The sequence below is a fragment of the Topomyia yanbarensis genome, chromosome 2, assembly GCF_030247195.1.
Source record: "Topomyia yanbarensis strain Yona2022 chromosome 2, ASM3024719v1, whole genome shotgun sequence".
NCBI lineage: Eukaryota > Metazoa > Arthropoda > Insecta > Diptera > Culicidae > Topomyia > Topomyia yanbarensis.
The window spans coordinates 108,675,614-108,694,374 of NC_080671.1; the positions used below are offsets into that span (position 1 = coordinate 108,675,614).

At 40.7% G+C, this 18,761-nt stretch overlaps 1 protein-coding gene across 2 annotated transcripts in view; it reads left to right on the forward strand.

Moving 5' to 3' along the window:
- The first annotated feature begins 15,721 nt into the window (after positions 1 to 15,721).
- Positions 15,722 to 18,761, forward strand: part of LOC131679162 (nuclear receptor coactivator 2-like) — a 509,619-nt gene continuing 506,579 nt past the window's right edge. For both annotated transcript variants that reach the window (XM_058959795.1, XM_058959796.1), the window contains exon 1: positions 15,722 to 15,798. In XM_058959795.1, coding sequence (XP_058815778.1) covers positions 15,793 to 15,798 — 6 coding nt within the window. In that variant the 5' untranslated portion in view covers positions 15,722 to 15,792. The remainder of the gene's footprint in view (positions 15,799 to 18,761) is intronic.

The following is an 18,761-nucleotide window of genomic DNA, read 5'->3' on the forward strand; positions in this document are numbered from 1 at the left end:
AATGGCCTTGAACCGTTATTGATTGAGACTACAATCGGCAGAAGGTCGCTGCCGTGGGGATCAGGAATTACCTTCCACGTGCAATTTAACCGCAGCGATGTTGAGCAAAGGGACAAGTCTAAGGCGCTCGGGCGCGCTGGAGGAGCGGGAATCCGTGTCATTTCACCCGTGTTTAAAATTGTCAAATTGAAGTTATCGCAAAGATCCTGAATTAAGGAAGACCGGTTATCATCATAGAGGCAACCCCATGCTGTACCGTGAGAGTTATAGTCTCCTAAAACTAGTCGCGGTGCTGGCAGGGATTCTAAGATGTCTTGTAGCCGTCGGTGCCCAACCGCGGTGTTGGGGGGAATATATATGGAAGCTATGCAAAGGCTTTTGCCTTTGGTTGTTACTTGACAAGCGACAACTTCAATACCTGTTATCGAGGGAAGGTTAATTCTGTAGAAGGAATAGCACTTTTTGATCCCCAAAAGCACTCCTCCATAGGGGGTGTCTCGATCCAGGCGAATAATATTAAAGTCGTGGAAGTTGAGTTCTATGTCGGAAGTTAACCAAGTTTCACATAATGCAAATGCATCGCAACTCAAATTATTTATTAAAATTTTGAAGGAATCGATTTTCGGGATGATACTTCTGCAATTCCACTGTAGAACAGTGATCAAATCCGTGACCTCGTTCGATGAGTTAGCCATCGAAGGATACAATCGCTGAGAGGAGGGGCCATTTAGCAGTCAACTGCTTCAAAAATGTTCTCACTGTAGGGAGAAAAGCTAACATAAGACTTTTAATAGGATCAGTAATATTGAAAGTTTTTATTATCCAGTCCACTATGTCCGAGAGTTTTATAATTCCAGTGCTGTGATTACTCTCGAACTGAAACAAAGGAACACTTGGGATTTTTGATGTTCCTGGAAGTGCTGGGAACTCCTTCTCTGAGCTTAATCCTCCGAGACCAGGAGCTAATTGCTTCGGTTTGGTTGCAACACTTCCAATAGATGTGACTTTCGGAGCCCCCTCAAGGGACACCTTCTGGCCTTTACAAGGAACTTTACGAGAGGAAGTGTTCCTCCTCTTCCTATAAATTCTAGGCACCCTAGTAGATGTTCCCTCTTGTGGGTTACCAGCCTCGCCCTCGTCAGGAGGCAAGTGAGTATAGATGTTTGCTGAGGATGGTGGCGTAGCATTCTTTAACATTTCTGCGAAAGAATGTTTGGATCGTCCCGCAAGGGAACGTTTCAGTTTATCCCCGCGTAGTTTGTACGCGGGACATGCCGAGATATCATGCAGACTCTCCGCACAGTAAGGACACTTTTCGGCTTGCCTACTGCACGAATCATCCAGATGATTCTCCCCGCATTTTCCACAGCGGGCCTTGTTGCTACAATGGGTGGCTGTGTGACCCAGTTGTTTACACTTTGTGCAATTCATGACCCGCGGCACAAACAGACGCACAGGCAGACGAACCTTGTGCAAGAGGACGAAATTTGGCAAAGCGGTACCAGCGAAGGTCACCCGATAAGAGTTTGATTGGGGGTACGTTTTTGAACCATCCCCCGCAACTACTACTGAGTGCAAACGTTTGCACTCAAGTATTTTAACTGGCTGAAGTAAGCGGTCTCTGAATCGGCCAACCCCGTACTTCAGCAGATCCTCGCACGTCAAACTCTCATCGGTTACGACGCCTTCGGATTGTACTCTTACAGCCGGAATATACACGTTATAATCCCGCGTAAAGTGCTCACAGCAAGCAATATCGTTTGCCTGCTTTGAGTTGGCTAGCAACACCCTTATCTTGTCCGAGCGGACCTTTGAAATTTCGGTCACAGCCGAGAACCGTTCCGTCAGGTCTCTAGAAATCTGAAGAAGATTCAGTGATTTAGTCTTGGGCCGAAAGAAGACCACAAATGGACCAGTTGAGAGTTCTGGATAGCATTTGGGCCGGGGGGGAACCTTAGAAGTTGAACCCGATTCAACTTCCATTTGACCATCCGGAGAGGGAACCATAGAAAACGTCAACGCACGGGGTCAGCGCCCGCGCAGACGGAAGAAAGCAATAAATGTGTTACAAAAGACAAAAACCACTTAGCTTTAAACTGGTGTCCAACGACGAACCGATCCAGCTTATACAGCTGGCTATTGTTTAATCCTCACACGCGAACAAAAGACTGAGGACCGAACCGAACTGGCAAAATAACCTTGAATGCGGATTAAAACTATTCTTTATCGCCTCACACAGCACTACGGACTAGAAAAAACAACCTCTGTCTCGATGGAGAGCTCGAAAACGAATGTGATAGTGTGTTATCTTCCGCTGAAATCGGCTTTCTTTCATTGATTTCTAGTAAATGTCAGTTCTTAGCCTACAGTTCTTAATTGGCGATTATCAAATGTTTCAATTCTGGATTTTCGTTTTTCTGGCCCCAATTTTTTATTTCCGATTTTTAATTATTATTTTTCAAAATCGATAAATGGTAAATTCGCAATTCAGGTATCCAAATTCAGTTTACCATGAATAAATTTTAATTCTTATTATCACAGCAAAATTTTTATTTTTCTTCTCAATACCCCAGTTTCGATTCGCAATTCTCATACTCAAATATCTGTTCTAAATTTATCTATTTTTATTTTATTTCGAAGGTAGGAACTCTTGAATCTTATTTACTCTATCAATTTTCTATTTTCAATTTTGAAGATTCTACGTTCCCACGCTAAACCAAGGTCGAAAAGTTATTCATGAGTTGAAAATCGGTACGGCCGGTTGGGAAGGACGGAATCCCGGTCGAACTTATAAAAGTCGGGAGTGATCATCTACACGAAGCAACCCACTGCGTGATCGAGATAATCTGAGTGAAAAAAGAAATATCTTCGGATTGATTGAATGGCCTCTGTCTACAAGAAAGGCAATAAATTCGAGTATCGTTCACTGTCGTGGCTAAAAACAGAATCTAACTAGGCAGTCTCGATCTGTGAAACCGACGCCAGCTCGCAAGAGCTTGGTCACAGAACACGCACTGTTTTCTAGCGTAGTTTGCTGGGATATACTGGTTTCGAGAAGAACGATCAACAACGAACCAGAAGTTTGGCGTACCACAAATCTTGGAGAAATTTCGAAAATACAACTGACAGATTCATGTTTGTGGATTTATCGGCAGCGTACGATTCCGTGAAACGAAACGAACTGAGGCATATAATGCTTGAAAATGGTTTCCGACAAAACAGATTAAGCTAATTCTTATATAGTAAGATGGAGCCAAATGAATTGTCGAAATAGCCGGAAAGACATCAAATTAGTTTGAGACGTTTGGTGGGTTGAAGCAGAACAGCCCACTTTTAAATTTGTTGTTCAATCGATCGAGGTTGCGATGTGATGCAAAGGAACGGACCTATCATCACATCAGAAGAGATGTTTATGCGTTTTCAAAAAGAAGCAGCGATTATTGGATTGACTCTAAACTCCGACAAGACAAAGCGTAAGATAGCTGATAGAGAACGAAGCAAACTGCAATGCATAAAAAAAAATCAAATATTGCAAAAAACGCAGCTCATACTATTCAAATTGGTCAAATTGTGGAGTGATAAATGTACTGAGAAGGCGGTATGCGGTTTTTTGCGATTGCTGTGTGGGAAATACATTTACCGTCCGCATCCGCACCGCAAGGAACTCTACAAGTATCACGAGTTTAACATTCATTACACATAGAAGAGATGATTTGAGCGTAATTTCGTGTCTGTTTTTCTAATCTTTTGTAAAATCTCTTTTCATCGTGTTCAAAACTAAGCGAATTTTGCATTCAATCCACTTCTGTCAACCTAATTACGTTCCTAGGTCTGATATAGACTTTTGCTAAATATAGCAATAGAATGATTGTCATTTCGAAAGATGAAACCATCATCGCACTCAGATCCAACAATGCGTATTACCTCTGCATACGCAACCCCCAAAGTATCAGTCCCTTATTGACCATTTCATCGGTTTTGGGCAAAATTCTTCATTTGTTGTACGTTGATGCCAGGCACTGTAAAGTTTCAACCCGTTTTGAAATTTGTCTAGTTCTAGTTATTTTCCGTCGGCCTATTTCCGCTACGAGGCCAAACACCGACGAGAGAGGTGACTCTCACTATCGACCCATCAACACATGAACCTGGACCAACGAGTTTTCTTTCCTTCCGAAGGAAGACGTGACCACAGATTTTTATCACCTCAGAAAAATCTCAACAACCTCGGCTGGGATTGAACCCAAGTGTTTTAAGGCGGTTTTATGCTATCTCGAAACACACAAATTACCGTGTTGGTTACCACCAGGCAACACATACCATGTGCCACGGGACTTATAACGTACTATGTTGGTGCCCAATGTTTCAAATGTCAACGGCCCGGCGCTTCGCAGTGAAAACAAATAACGTTCATTTTAGAGCCCTCCCCAGAGCTCAGAAAAATCGACTTCCGCGGGTCAGCTCTAAACATTAACGAAATTCAATTCATACCCGCTGCGCTGAATGGATTTTTCGTTTATTTGCCTCGTCATTCATTCGTTCGGTGCAGTGCATTTGTTCAGGTACTTCCGGTTTAAATTGTACTTCAGAAGAAAACTGAATTTTATTTCTATGCAACAGTGTCTTCTTACGAATACTTATACGGCGCACTTACTTCGGAAAATACAGCACAATTTACTAAAAATACGGATCAACAGTTGATTTTTATTGCAAATAGATAAATAAACAATTAAACTAGCCAAAAATAATTTCAGTTATGCACATTTTTCTAATAAAAAGTAGCCCTATTTCGCAAAAACATGAAAGGGTCATGGTCCGATGTCGGAAGCAGATAGGCAAAGCGAAGAGGACTGGAATGTTTCGAACAGAGAACATATAAGGACCCTGAATTACGAGAAATCGTGCAGGGTGATATTGACGAGTCCCTGGAGGGCAAGGGAGCTGAAATTTGGAAACGTTTGGCATTTTTCACTGTGGGCAGCTCGAAACGTCAGAAACCTGCCAAAATCAAATTGGTTTGGAATGCAGCGGCGAAAGCACTCAATACCATGCTTCTCAAAGGTATGGATCAACTGGTTCCTCGCAGTGATGCTGTGCGGCTTGAAGCCACTATTTCAAAAGATCTTTTTTTCTTTTTTATTTCGACTAACATGTAGTCACTTTTTTATTTTTAACGACATTTAATTAGCTAGAGATTATTGAGTAGGGAAAGTTTTGAAAATTTAGAGCCATATTACTCAAGTGAGAGCAAGGATGTGAAATATACAGATCGGAAAACTAGAAGTGATAGGGTCTTTAGAAAAAGGCTCTAAATCGTACGGACTAATCTTTTGTCTTCTGCTGGTAGGAGTCGAGATTAGGCAGCGCTACTACGAATCACTCAAGTCTACCAACATGCATCCTGGCACAGACAGACTTGTACCTCTTTACCATGAGAACCGACAGTTATAAATACGCCAACATAATATACGTTGCCAATGCCTAATCTACTCAAAACACTCATCATATTTGGTGAAAACATTCGCGGTGGACGTTAGTAGGTTTGAAGCTACAGACTCCTTATGTCAAGTACATAAAGAACTTGAATGCTTAAGAACACGAAAAGCTTTCTCCAGGCTGCGGCTGCTATGTTAAAGAAACACTAATTCAGTGACCATTTCAACAGCAGAAACTGAAACACGGAAGAGTGAAGAGATTCACACACGTGGAAGTTTCACGATAAAGAATTGGGTCTCGCACTCAAAAACCCGCCTGAAACGGGTCGGGGAACTAAATCAACCAGCGAAATTTATAAGTAAAGACACAGAGAATTAAGCGGAAAAGTGTTGGACATGCTGTGACTTCTGTTCTACTGCAATTGGATGAAATCTCTCCGACGAAGCTGAGTGTTATGAGCTTGGTCGACTTCCAAGGGCCACTATCACAAATCACAGTAGCCAAGCCGAGTGGTACGACGAGGTGATTGAAACGATCCGGACTCTCAGACATAGATGAAAATCAGGAATATGGGCCAGACCGCACTCCATGGCGCTTGCGTTCCAGGGTTTTCGGTCACAAAATGCGGGCCAGTTGAAATACACGTCTTCATCGACACCAGCGAGGAAGCTTACGCGTCTGTCTTCTACTTCCTTGCATTCAGTGCCAACAATGCTGTTACAATTTGTTGCCTCCAGAGTTGAGGAGGTGGCTCACTACGCGACACAATGAAGCTAATAACGCTACCAAATGATGAAAAGATCCTAGTACAGATGTCCATTCATGTAGATTTCGCGGCCCTGATTTTATATACCTGTGGCCGAAAAGACTATCAAGGACACCTCTAGAAACAAAACGGGTGCTCCGGCCTTGTTTATTACACCGAGAATTGGTCGTTAAGGAAGCCATTCGTTGGAACAACTTTTCCAAGTGAGAACGACTGCTGAGAATGATAGCTTATGTCCATCGCATCGCTGTAAACTGTCATTGTCGGATCTAGAAGCAGCTGGCAGTTTAAGGCGTCTTGAAGCAAGAAGAATGCAGAAGGCAGAACAGTATCTGGCGTTTAGTGCAACCCGCAATTTACCTGGACGAAGTAGCGTTGTACATCGAAACGAGAACCCCAAGCAGGACATCTAGAAGACAAGTCCGGTCTGCAAACTGACAGCATTTCTGGACGAGCATAGTGTGATGCGAGTCTATAGTCGCATCGGAACCGTTATGAAAACTCCCCCTAGATTACGTACGATTTCAAGTTCCCGATCATCTTACCCGTTGACTGAATTGCTCGTCGAATAGTACCATTGCCAATACTTACATGACAACCACGCAACGGTGTACACAGTGGTTAGAAAGATAACAAAGAATTGTCAAGTTTACAGGATTTTTTAGGACTGCAATGGCTATTCCAAGAATAACGCCCCTTCTAAAGTTTCAATGTGTTAGTGGGTCCCTTCGCCTATGTCGGCTTGAGCTACTTCGGACCCATTCAGCTCAGAATCAGTAACAACAGCGTCAAACAATTGGTCACCCTATTCACGTCCCTCGGAAATTGTCTGTTCACTGATTACGAAATGCTGAAAATTTATTATGGTCGTTCGGCAGTTTGTAATACCGTTATGTCAGCAGTCACCGTGCGTTTAAGCGGATTTGGCGTGATTTCAAGCCCTGTTTTTTATAACAAAATGATACCCGCTCTCGTAGTCACCGTAAAAAATCTTCATAATACGTCACAGTTTAGAAATAATATAAAACTACTAGCAACAAAACGATATGATGAAAAATAGTATTATATGAGATGAATATTTTAACGTTTAACCGTTAACCTGTTTTACGCAGATTTCCTGTAGTACTGCCGGTACCCGCATTACTGTCCCATGTGCATTTTCACCAGTTTTGAGTTAGTCTCAGAGTTAGGTCTCATTTTTATTGTACTATCAAAAAACGTACTGAAAATTATCGATTTTTTTCAAAAAATTTACAAAAAACCATCATCTAATGTCAGTCTCATATGAAAAGTACCAACATACCATTCCCATATGCATTTTGGATGAAAACTGCAGACAATATTTATCTTTTATTTTTTTCGACTTTCCTGATGAATCCAAATCAATTAAACTGATTTAAGGCATGGTAGGGCATAGCGTAGTTGTAAATCGTACGCAGTTCACCTGGCTACAAAATAAAATAAAAATTTTATGGACGCTTTTTCTCGAAATGATGATTTTGCATATGGGACGGTTATGTGAGTACCAGCAGAGTATGTCTCGAACAGAGGCACCCTGCTTTTCCATTAACAACGCGTGCGCTGCTTTTGCTGCCTAGGCTGTATTATATATGTTCGAATGCAGTGAAGAATGCTGAATATAATTCTAAAGAGGAGATGTGTAACGAATAAAATCACTGCATTTTATAAGCATTTTATTAGCTTTATATTAGCTCCATAATAGTACTATATGCATATATAAAGCACAGATACATCAAAGATCTTGCAGTATGTATGCATTATATCAGCTTTATATATGTACGTAGAGCTTGCGATAATGCTATGTTTCGGCTGTGCTTTAATGGTAATGTAGCGCTTGGTTGCATTGTAAATGCGGTTTTATGCGATATTGGTGTAAATGTATTGCCAATATTGTGCAGTTGGCTTAATGCTTGTGGTTACTTGGTGAGTCCATAGTCAACTCTGGGCCATTAACCACAGTTCAGCTGGAGAACTCAAACTAGAAAGCGCTGACACCTAATCACTTATTTCTGCTAAGCTCGAGTGGGAATACGAATTCGTCCGATACGCCAAAGAACACGCGCGCAAACTGTAACATGGTTAGACAATTACAGGACAAATAGTACCTTCGAAAATTAATCCAAATGGTTCGACACAGTAGAGACAGCGAATGACTTTGTTGGTCATCGTCAACGGAAATTAATGCAACGGATGAACCAGCGGATGCATTTTGTCTACAATTTGAGGTAACGATGGCCGTGTTCTGTAGAAATACATACGGCGGATCCAAAGGAAAATTGAGGGGGCAGATCTGAAATTTCGATTTTGTAGTGAACATTGTACAATGCATAAAAACCTCATTTAATGAAAATCGGTTTTGGTAGCCAAATTTGGTTTGGAATTGTTTTAAGTTAACTAATATAAAATTGAAATTAAAAATAAAAATTTCTCGACAGGTTGAAAATTCTCGGAGGGTGTCCAGACCTCTCGGTTCATCCCTCTGGATCCACCACTCGATAGAAACCATGAGTAGGGTGCTTCGGTGACGAGTGTCTAAGCTGGTAGTTTTGTAGAATCAAACCAGTATTCACGCAGGGTCGGTATTGGAATCGGAAGTGCGTTATTCGCAAAATGTTAAAAAAATAAGAATTTTTTCAGTCAGGTAGCTAAAAAACAAAAAAAATCCAACGATTTCAGTATTTTTTCTTAAAAACAATATTTATTCTTCAAAAAAACGCCATTGAATAGAAAAGAAACATCTCACCCATTTCTAGACAGGCCAGAGAGTAATTCTCTTGCTGAGAAAAAAAAGATATCAAAATCATACTCATTTTTTTTGCTCTCGTTACCAATCCTGGAAGCATTGACGGCAAAACCCTTAGCGAGACCCCTCGATCGAACACCGCCAGTCTCTATTTGAGTGACACTAGCTATAAATGATATTAGTACACATTAGTAAATGACAGTAGTACACCAAACTCAACGATCGAAAAATGTTACATGGAATGATTATATTTTAATTTGAATAAGATTCGTTGGATTGAGCCTAATCTAAAAGACCAGCTTTAAGATATGGATGCCTGATCAAAAATTCTACTTTATCCCTTCATGCCCATGTTGATTCAGAACAACAACGTTTTAAATCGGCTATATTTTTTGATTTAGGATAGATTTGCTCGTAAAAACCAGTAAGACTAATAACCCAAGTAACAATTGAAGTTTTATAGCACGCTACAAGTGCAATCTAAATTCTATCAGTGGCTATAAAACTACCATAAAATTTTCATTTGAGCAGTAGAAGCTGTAAGTATTATCCGTGGAACCGAAGTTATTGCAATTAGTTCGATTTGATTCATTTGGAGCAGTGCTGCCAGGGACAGAATCAGTTAGCGGCGAAAAGTGAAATTTGGATGTATCTACGTTGTCTTGAAATATTATTGAAAACTGATAAAACCTATCAATTTTGACTGTTTTCAATTGTCTTTTACGTGCAATTGAACTATTGTGCAAATCCTAGGAATATTTTATTGAACATCGAAATGTAAAAATTGAGCAGCTTCTAACACGTCAAGAGAAGCACCCATCTTGATCAAATTAGGTTTTTCGTATTTCTTGATCGAACGTTTTTAGAACCCTATATGCACTAGTAGAAGTTGGGATTTAAAAGGTCAAAAATAGTTGAGGTCTGAAAGCTTAGAATTCTTGAGCGTTTTTTTTCAAAAAGACATATCTACAATGAGTGACTCTCATTGCTTACTTTCTCTTCTGATAATAATTCGGTCGCTTTAAAATTCATCCCTCAGCTCTTTGCATAATATGCTAGTCGAAACCACCGTTTTTCGTTCTATACTTTAAAATAAGTGAAAAGTTTTATATAAGTGTCGTAAAAATCGAATGAGAAAGTAAACAAAGAGCGTCACTCATTGTAGATATGTCGTTTTGAATAAAAGCTCTAGAAATATCCGTTTAGAAAGTTGAGAACTATCGATGTATGTAATAAAAGAATAATTCTCGACAAACATATTCTTGAGCGTTTTTTCAAAAAGTCATATCTGCAATGAGTTACTCTTTGTTTACTTTCTCTTTCGATTTTTACGGCGTCACTATAACACTTTTCACTTATTTTATAGTACAGATCGAAAGACAGTGGTTTTAACTAGCATATTATGCAAAGAGTTGAGGAATAAATGTTAAAGTGGCCGAATTATTAACAGAAGAGAAAGTAAACAAAGAGAGTAACTCATTACAGATATGACGTTTTGAAAAAACGCTCAAGATATGATTAGGGCTCCAAATCCAACTGCCAAAATTAACCGTTAATCGCCCAGCACATCCATTGATAGCAAACAAAAGAGAAAAGTTTTCTCTTTCGTTGACTGCTATTCACCGTGCTTGGATAGTAACGGTTACTTCAGAATTTCTCCTCAAAGTGAATTTTGACATTTGGCTTTTGAGCCCTAATCATACATTTGTCGAGAATCGTTGTCTACATTTAATTTATCTATACTTAAGGGGAAATGACGTAGAATTAAAGAAAAAATAGATAATTTTTTAGCCTAAAATACGCTCCTAATTAATATTTGTTATCGTATTGGTTTTTAACGAACAATTTTATGTTAATTTTCATGAATTTTTTAGCGCTTTTCTATTAAAAAGTGCGCCATTTCGCAAAAAAAATCAAAATATCGAAATTGATTTTTGGTTGTATGTCAAAAATTACACAAAACGGATGGACGGATAAATGCTAAACAGTCTTAATCTTTTAATAAAATTACTTGAAACAAATATTTTCTGTACTTCACAAGTAGCATTTTAAATCTCATTTTACAGGATCTCGATTCTTCTTGTTATTGCATTACCAGAAAATTTAATTCCCAATATATTCCGATTTTTTCGAGTACCACAGTGATGCAACACCTTAATATATTTTACATATGTTTCTCACCTAATTTCACCGTTTAAAACATTTCCACGATTAATAAACTGCAATTTCCTCCGCATCCAATATCCTATTCAGCAAGGTGCCGCAAAAGTAGGTCTAGGTGGGCAGACCTTCAAAACAGCTCATCTGCCAGCCCTAACGCGCTCGCTCTAAGACTCGCTACCGCATGGGAGAAGCAACTAGAATCTAATACCACCTCATCCGTTTCTCTCTCTCTCTCTTCTGCAAATATTGGTGAGTGCTTTGATCACTCGATGAGTTCATTGCGCTCTCACTCCCACTCGTTCGCTCACTCTCTCTCTCTCAACCACACCATTATTTACTAACATACCCGAGTGGCCCCGACAACCAACCGAGAGCGACCGTTCGACCAGCGAATCGTGCAACACGCAACCATCTTTGCGCTGAGCTCCTGCCCGAGCTCAGTTTGAGTCCGTACGTCATGTGAATCGGTCGATCGTTGCCAGCAGCAGCCAGAACCGGTGCGTATCCCCACGATATACGTTTTTGCGCTGTGCCGCGCCGTGTGTGAGATTGTGTGCCTCTCTCTCCGTTCCGTGCAATCCGTTTTTTTGCTTCTTCTGTCGTCTTTTGGTGCGCTGAAAGTATGTCCGGTCGTGCTATCGCGGCGGCGTCTTCGCGGGGACCAGGCACCAACGGCAGTTGTTATCCGGTTCCGTCGCAGCTCCGGACCGTCGTCACCAGTGCCGTCATCGGTGGTGGTATCTCAGGGTCGCGACGCGTCAAGGCATGATTCCACGTTTGATCGCAGTGATCGGTGGGCCGTGTTTCGTGGTTCGACACCGTGCCGGAATCGTTTCGGGTTCCTAGTCGTCGTCGTCGTCGTTGTTGATTTGTTACGTTACGATGCGATTGGTTGATTATTGTTGTTGTTGAGAGTGATTTTCTTGTACTGTTTCTCGGCTGGATTAGAGCAAAAATTTAAAAAAAAATTATAGCAGCAGTAGTTTTGGGTAGAAGAGAAGCGAAAAATATTTCAAAACTTGTTCTTGTGACCACCAGCAACACCACCATCACCGCCACTAGTTGTGATCAGTGTCGTGAAGTGACAGGCAGGGTAGCAGCGCGCGCGTCACGAAGACCCCCAGAAAACGAGTCTGGTCTGGTCGGCGGTGGTCACCACTGAGCCTGTTTGCGTGTATGGAAGTGCGCTGCTTTTTTGTGTGAAGGTATGAGATTATGTGGCAACAGCCGGAATACATGCTGTCAAGGATTGTGCAATGATCGAATGCAACTTGTTCCGGAGGAAGGCTTCAAGAATTTACCGCTGCTGTAGCGGAATGTGCTGATGAGCAGAGAGTGAGAGAGAGAAGAACGAAGTTGAAAAGCGAGAAGCAAAAGCTACGTGAAAAGTGCGTTTCTTCCGGCTGAAGTAATCGAGACAAGGGGAAACCCGTGCGAAGTGTGTTAAGCAACAACAACAAAAAGGTGTTTATAATTACCTGTTACAACGGTTATAAATTACCGAATGCTGGTTGGAAACAGTGATAAGCGGATGTGTAGCCTTTACCAATCCACTAAAAACACGTTTTGGAAACGGGCTTAAACATTACAACCGCAATCGCGTCCGAGGGATTCTGGAACACGAAATTCGCTATCGAAGAAGAACATACACCCGCAGATAAGATTCGGCCTGTCACCCAGAAAGCCCTGACTGAAAGCGACCGCAAGTGTCTGTGCAGTGTTCGATGAGGAGAGCCAACGTCAAAGGCAAAAGGAAACCAACTTTACAACTCGACATTATCAGCAAATGAGTTGTGGTTTCCCGATAAGCCCTCCGTAGTAGTTAGTTACACCCGAGAGTCGTCGTCGTCGTCGGTTATCCCAGCGAGCAAAGCAGGGAGGGACGAAGAAAAAGATTTGTACCCGCGTTACTTCGGCAGGAGGATTTTATGTTTCTGCTGTGATCCTATTTAAAAGTAAAGAATAATTACCGTTGTCATTAGGAGCTCCACATTTGGCTAGCAAGAAATTTTATGAGTCACGCCGTACCGTAGCAGTAGGAAAGTCCGCCGCGAAGTGAAAGAAGTGCATTAAAATAAAAATTTCTCTACCAAAACCGTAAGAAGAGCCGCCACAGGAAAAAAAAGTGTGCTAAGTGATTTGAAAAGGGAAAAAAAGGAATGAAAACCGATAATAAAGCATCAGCGAAGCTGAGTGATTATTAATTATGGTCGAAGAAGAATAGGAAGAAAAAGGAGCAGCAGAAGCGCGAAAAGCAGAGAGCAAGAAGCAGCAGTAAAAGTGTTGTGTGCTATATCGACCCGAATGGAGTGAGTGAAATAGGAGCAAATATTGAATCGAGCGAAAGAAAGGGAAGCAAACGAAACTGGTCAAAGGAAGAGAGGATAAAGGGATCTAGTCCTTACTCGAAGCGAAAGGAATACCTATACCGGTTGTTGGTGTTGATTATTATTATCATTATTATTATTCCTGTGCGGTGGTGCGCGATTCTGTGTGTACGTGTTCTGTCGTCTGGTTCCTAAATACATCGGTGTGCGGTGAGCAATGATGAATCGAGATTAGGTGTCAGCAGTTTTTTTTCTGTGCTCAGGTTCTAATGAATCAATCTTTTCTCCGGCTGGAAAGTGTCTGAACAGTGCCTCAAAATTTGGGATTACTCGCTAGAATCGGTTAGTATTCGATACCCCGTGTGTATTTGTTTATTTGTTTAAGATTTCGTTCTCTTTCAGTGCGACGGTGACAGTTGTGTATTTTGATTTGTTGGTGTTCGGATCGGGGGTATTTGTTGTTGCTTACCCTGATAGTTTGTTTATTTTGGACCGAAATGTGATTGGGAGCGGTGCGATGACAGATGGGAGCGTTCCTTTGCGTTCTTGTCAGTTTATTTTCTTTGAACTGTCGTTTGAATTCGTTGAATCATGGCAATACGGTATTGAACGTACAGTGGTTGACGTTTGTTTAGTCGTGTCTGGGACAAAATAAAAACTATTTGAAAAAAATCGCGCTAATTGGAAATTGTACCTCAGGTTGTGTAGTCTCAAGTTTGATTTGATAATTGTTTAAATTTCAATATTTATTAATGGAGAAATCAACTCAACTGATGGAAGAATCCTTCGATAGAGGAAGTAGAACAAATGTTTCTAAACGAAGGTTCGCAAAATGGATACTATAAAAGAACACGTCAGTACTTCTCTGCGGCCTGAAGTGCGGAACATCCATGAAGCAAACCGAAACTATTTATCCTGCTTACAAATCAAAGTAAAATCGAATAAATCGCACCAATTTGGGCAAGCTAGACGACAAATCCACCAAATTGACAACAGTTAGATGCTAAATCCAAACCCAAGTTGATGCTAGTTACTGGTGAGATGAAAACTAAACACGAAAATCCAACTTTATCCAAGTTAATTTTTGTACCTTATAGACAAATTGGTTAAAGTTAATTTCTATGTTGGTTTCCAGGCCAAAAACTAAAGTTTCTTTTTCATTTTTTCATCAGCAAGCCATAGCTTCTGTGATTGCTTCTCGAGTCATCTCATTCACTTGCTTCATGCGTTCACGCGAATAATGTGACTGAAACTAGTATCTAACTGATGCCAATTTAGTATGGATTAACCATCGAACTTACCTACGAGTTTGTGCTAGTTACTGGTGAGATGAAAATAAAACACAAAAATCCAATTTTAATTAATTTAGGTGTTTTGGTATGATTTGAATGATCTTAGCACAAAATCGCCGATAAATTGGAGTGAGTCGCGACGCTGTTCAAAATATCATATAGATCTACCAGACGGTCCGTTCGAAAGTGTTGCAGAAGGATATGGTCGGGGAAGATATAGTAGATTCGATTACAAAGAGGATACAAGAATCAGCCGGGAAATCAAAAAAAGAATAATTCGTTACCATCTATGTAGTGTTAGTGGAGCTGAATTGATCGAACAGTTCGGTGACAGATTGGTGAACTTCGGATCTTTTGTTTGGAAATCACCGCTCTTCAGTAAGATAAATAAAGCTTCTGTTTACCAGAGAGAGGGATGTTTTAGAGTATGACGTTGAAAAGGTTAGGACATCCGGAATTATTTTCGGTGGAAATAATATGATCCGGAGACCATACCGTGACATAAAAAATTTGACCCCAACCAATGGGATCTTTAATCTTCAGATGGCTGACAATCAAAATGGAAACCTGGAAGAGTCTATGTTAAAAATAGGATTGATGGACAACTATATTTTCCAGCAGGATAACGATCCAAGGAACACGCAATGAAAACACTCGCATTTTCATTTCTGTCACATTAAACCATTGGGATGACATTCAATTGAAAATGTCTGAGCGATTCTAGATACCAGCTATGACTTTTACACTGCTAGCATGTAGATACTTCACTGTAGCAGAGAACATTTATAAAATCAAAAATTGAGGAATATGTTTTGGTGAGATAAGACGAAGAGTAGCATTTTTAGAGCTGATGGGAATGACATCCAGAAAACATAACAGAATTTAAAAAGAAGCCCAAATCCTCTAATGAATTTAAAATAGTAAGCATCTAATCACACTATTTTTTGATTTCTATTTCATTAATTTTTATTAATTAACATTATTTTCAGTTTTTCAGTTATCCATCGTTATCAACAGAATATTATTCAAAACTGCAGGAAATGTCGAATGAAGGTAAGCATGTCTATTTAAAAAAAAAACAGTCTTCATTTAAAATAATAGAAATATATTTAAAAAGAAAAAAACTTCAACATTGTGATTGTGACAAATCTCGGGCTTTTCGGAATTTCATCAACTCTAATGGTGAATGCTAGTGAGTGTTCATAGTCTAATGCATGGTCGGAAGTTTTTGCGCTATTCGGTAGAACTTCGTCGACTGCAACAGTAATTCGAAGGAGACTCCCATGGAAAAAAGTGACGCATAATAGATATTCTCGAGCGGTCGCACAGCCTAGATGAGTCGAAAAGAAGAATCAAAAATCCTTTGAAGATTTAAAAGGAACGAGCATCGAAACATATTTGATTACCCGATGCATCCCCAATCAAGTCTCAATAGTCATTGGTGCAGTCAATTAACATGGTATCAATCTTCTGATCTCGCACAAATAAGCAAAAAATTGCTACGCTAGAGGCATCAGTGAAGTAAACCAGCGCTTTGTTATATATCCAGTGCATAGACAGAACCGTATCGTTGCCTCCGGCTGCCCAGTGAAATGAGTCTGCCAAAGGAAACGACATTGCCCACGCTACGGGATAACACAATTTCGATCGACTTTAAGAAAACTCGTGCTAGACCCACAGTTAAGGAGGTGGAACAACTAGTTAAAGTTAAACTTAATCTCGGGGAAGTTCCGTAATTCAGCTACACCACGTCAAAAACTGCTTTGGTTATGTGTAGAAGATCAGCGCACGCAGAAAACTTCATTGCAAGGAACAACATGCAACACTAGGTCGAATTTAATTACATCAGATTCAAGATCCCCGTGAATTCCCAACGGCGTTGGTATTGTGAGGATGCACAACCAATACCTTCTTACATGACCATCCACTCCAAATCACCGATGGATGGCGTTACCTATAAGCAAAAAACGCTGATCACATACCCCAGGCAGACCATTACATGCCAGTTCTGTAACCAGACAGCCCAGTACAAAAAAAAAACATGCGCCGAAGAAACCCATTTACTACAACCAACACTATCAATCACCCACCGACTCTTACAGATAAACCAAAAACAACGATCCAATTGACCAACAATGAAGGGACAACAACCACGACCACCGCACCCAAAACCAACAGCTAGCATCACTAATAAAGAAGCAAATACCGATGGAGACGGATTTACAGCAGCGACCGTAAGAACAAGAAACAGATAAGAACCTCCGTAACCTGACCGTAAGCAGCGAGAAAGCAGTACCAATGATGACATGGCCACGAACGATAACGCCAGAGAAGGCAGACTGAATGACCCGCAAGCTGCGCCGGATAAAGCAATTAATGCTTCACCAGCAAGGAAAAGGTTCTCAACACGCAGCAACAAACTGCGTCAACAAGACCTGGAAGACAGCCATTCTTAGTATTTTTGAGATTTACTTATACTAAAAAAATAAATGATCCACGGCTCAGTTGTGCTAACGCATTAAACAGTGTCAAATAAGTCGCTAGAAAAAAAATGGGATGGAATGTTGGATGGAAATCAAGTTGTGCAGTTGCGGCGTTCTTCGAGAGGTCATATCTAGGATTCTTCACAGTAATGTTCCTAACAACGTGTCAGTGGAAAAACAGAGTTTCCCTTGGTGGAACGTCGAGCTTGGTCGCCTACGCTACGTACTCCGGAATCAACGAAAGTCAATACTTATGCAACAGTACCAACGACAATAAAACACTATTCTTCGTCAGATGGAATTACAATTCTTAATAGCCATGAAATAGTGCATTCGGTGAATATCTTAAACTAGTCCAACGCAGCCTGCGAAATAATTCTGGGAGTTTGTAAATTACAAAAAACATTCCGGGTGTATTACAGAAATTGTTTATCTTTGAGAAAAATATTACAGTCGAGTCAGTGAATCTTTCTGTAGATCACTTCTGAGATATCTTGACCAGCTCCCCTGTCTATCCACCACAACAACACCTTGAAACTTCCGACGAATAATATCAGCCTCCCCGCCCGAACGTAAATGAAGCCGGTATACCGAGCGCTCCATCCTGCATTGACCCACTTAAATGCCCAGGTCTAAATTGCTTGCCACATGCCTTTATAAAATGTTGAGTCCTGCACCAGTAGGCATTATTTTCCAGCTTTAGATCTCGGAAAACGTTTTCCCAGGGGTATGGGAAGAGGCTGCGATAGTATTTATTCGTAAGGCTGGAAACACTGACAATATTGAAAACTACAGAAGAATCTTACCACTTAACTGCCTGACTATAGTTCTGAAAAAGTTTGTCTATAATACGATATACGCTGCATTTTCCGACATAATTAACAAATGTCAGCACGGATTTGTGAAAAAATGCATTCCGCCACTTCAATAACTTGCCGTACACAATTCCAGCCGCCGAGAAGCGTCAACAAGTGAACGCCATATATTTTGATTTCGCGAAAACCTAAGATATGTTCAATGGATAACCAGATGACTGCATTCTTACCTCTCGGAACGTTCCATTGCGAATTGGCATCACATACTTGACCGTGTTTGAAACGCCAACCGGTGTGCCTCAAGGAAGACAACTAGAGCCACCCATCTTTCTCTAATTCATCAACGATCTCTGCATCCGCATCAATTCTGAAAAACTACACTTGGCTGCAATCTTTTTTTTCCAAAAGAAATAAATGGATTGGACTGACTGACAGCAGGTTACTGCTCGCTAGCCGATATATCCAAACCAACACCAAATTGTCGCCAGTTAGAAACTGCATCTGAACGGTTCACACAACGTGTGTGGTCACCTAAAGCAACTCGGCTTGTTCCGTGAGAGATGGCTCGGTTAACTAAGCACAGAAGATCTATGGTGATGATCTGAAAATCCTTCATTCAATTGTCTCAGGACTTGATTCTGCCGTGCTCCAACATGATGTAGCCAATGTAGAGAAATGATGCCTACTAAAGGGCATGCAAATTATCGACGATAAATGT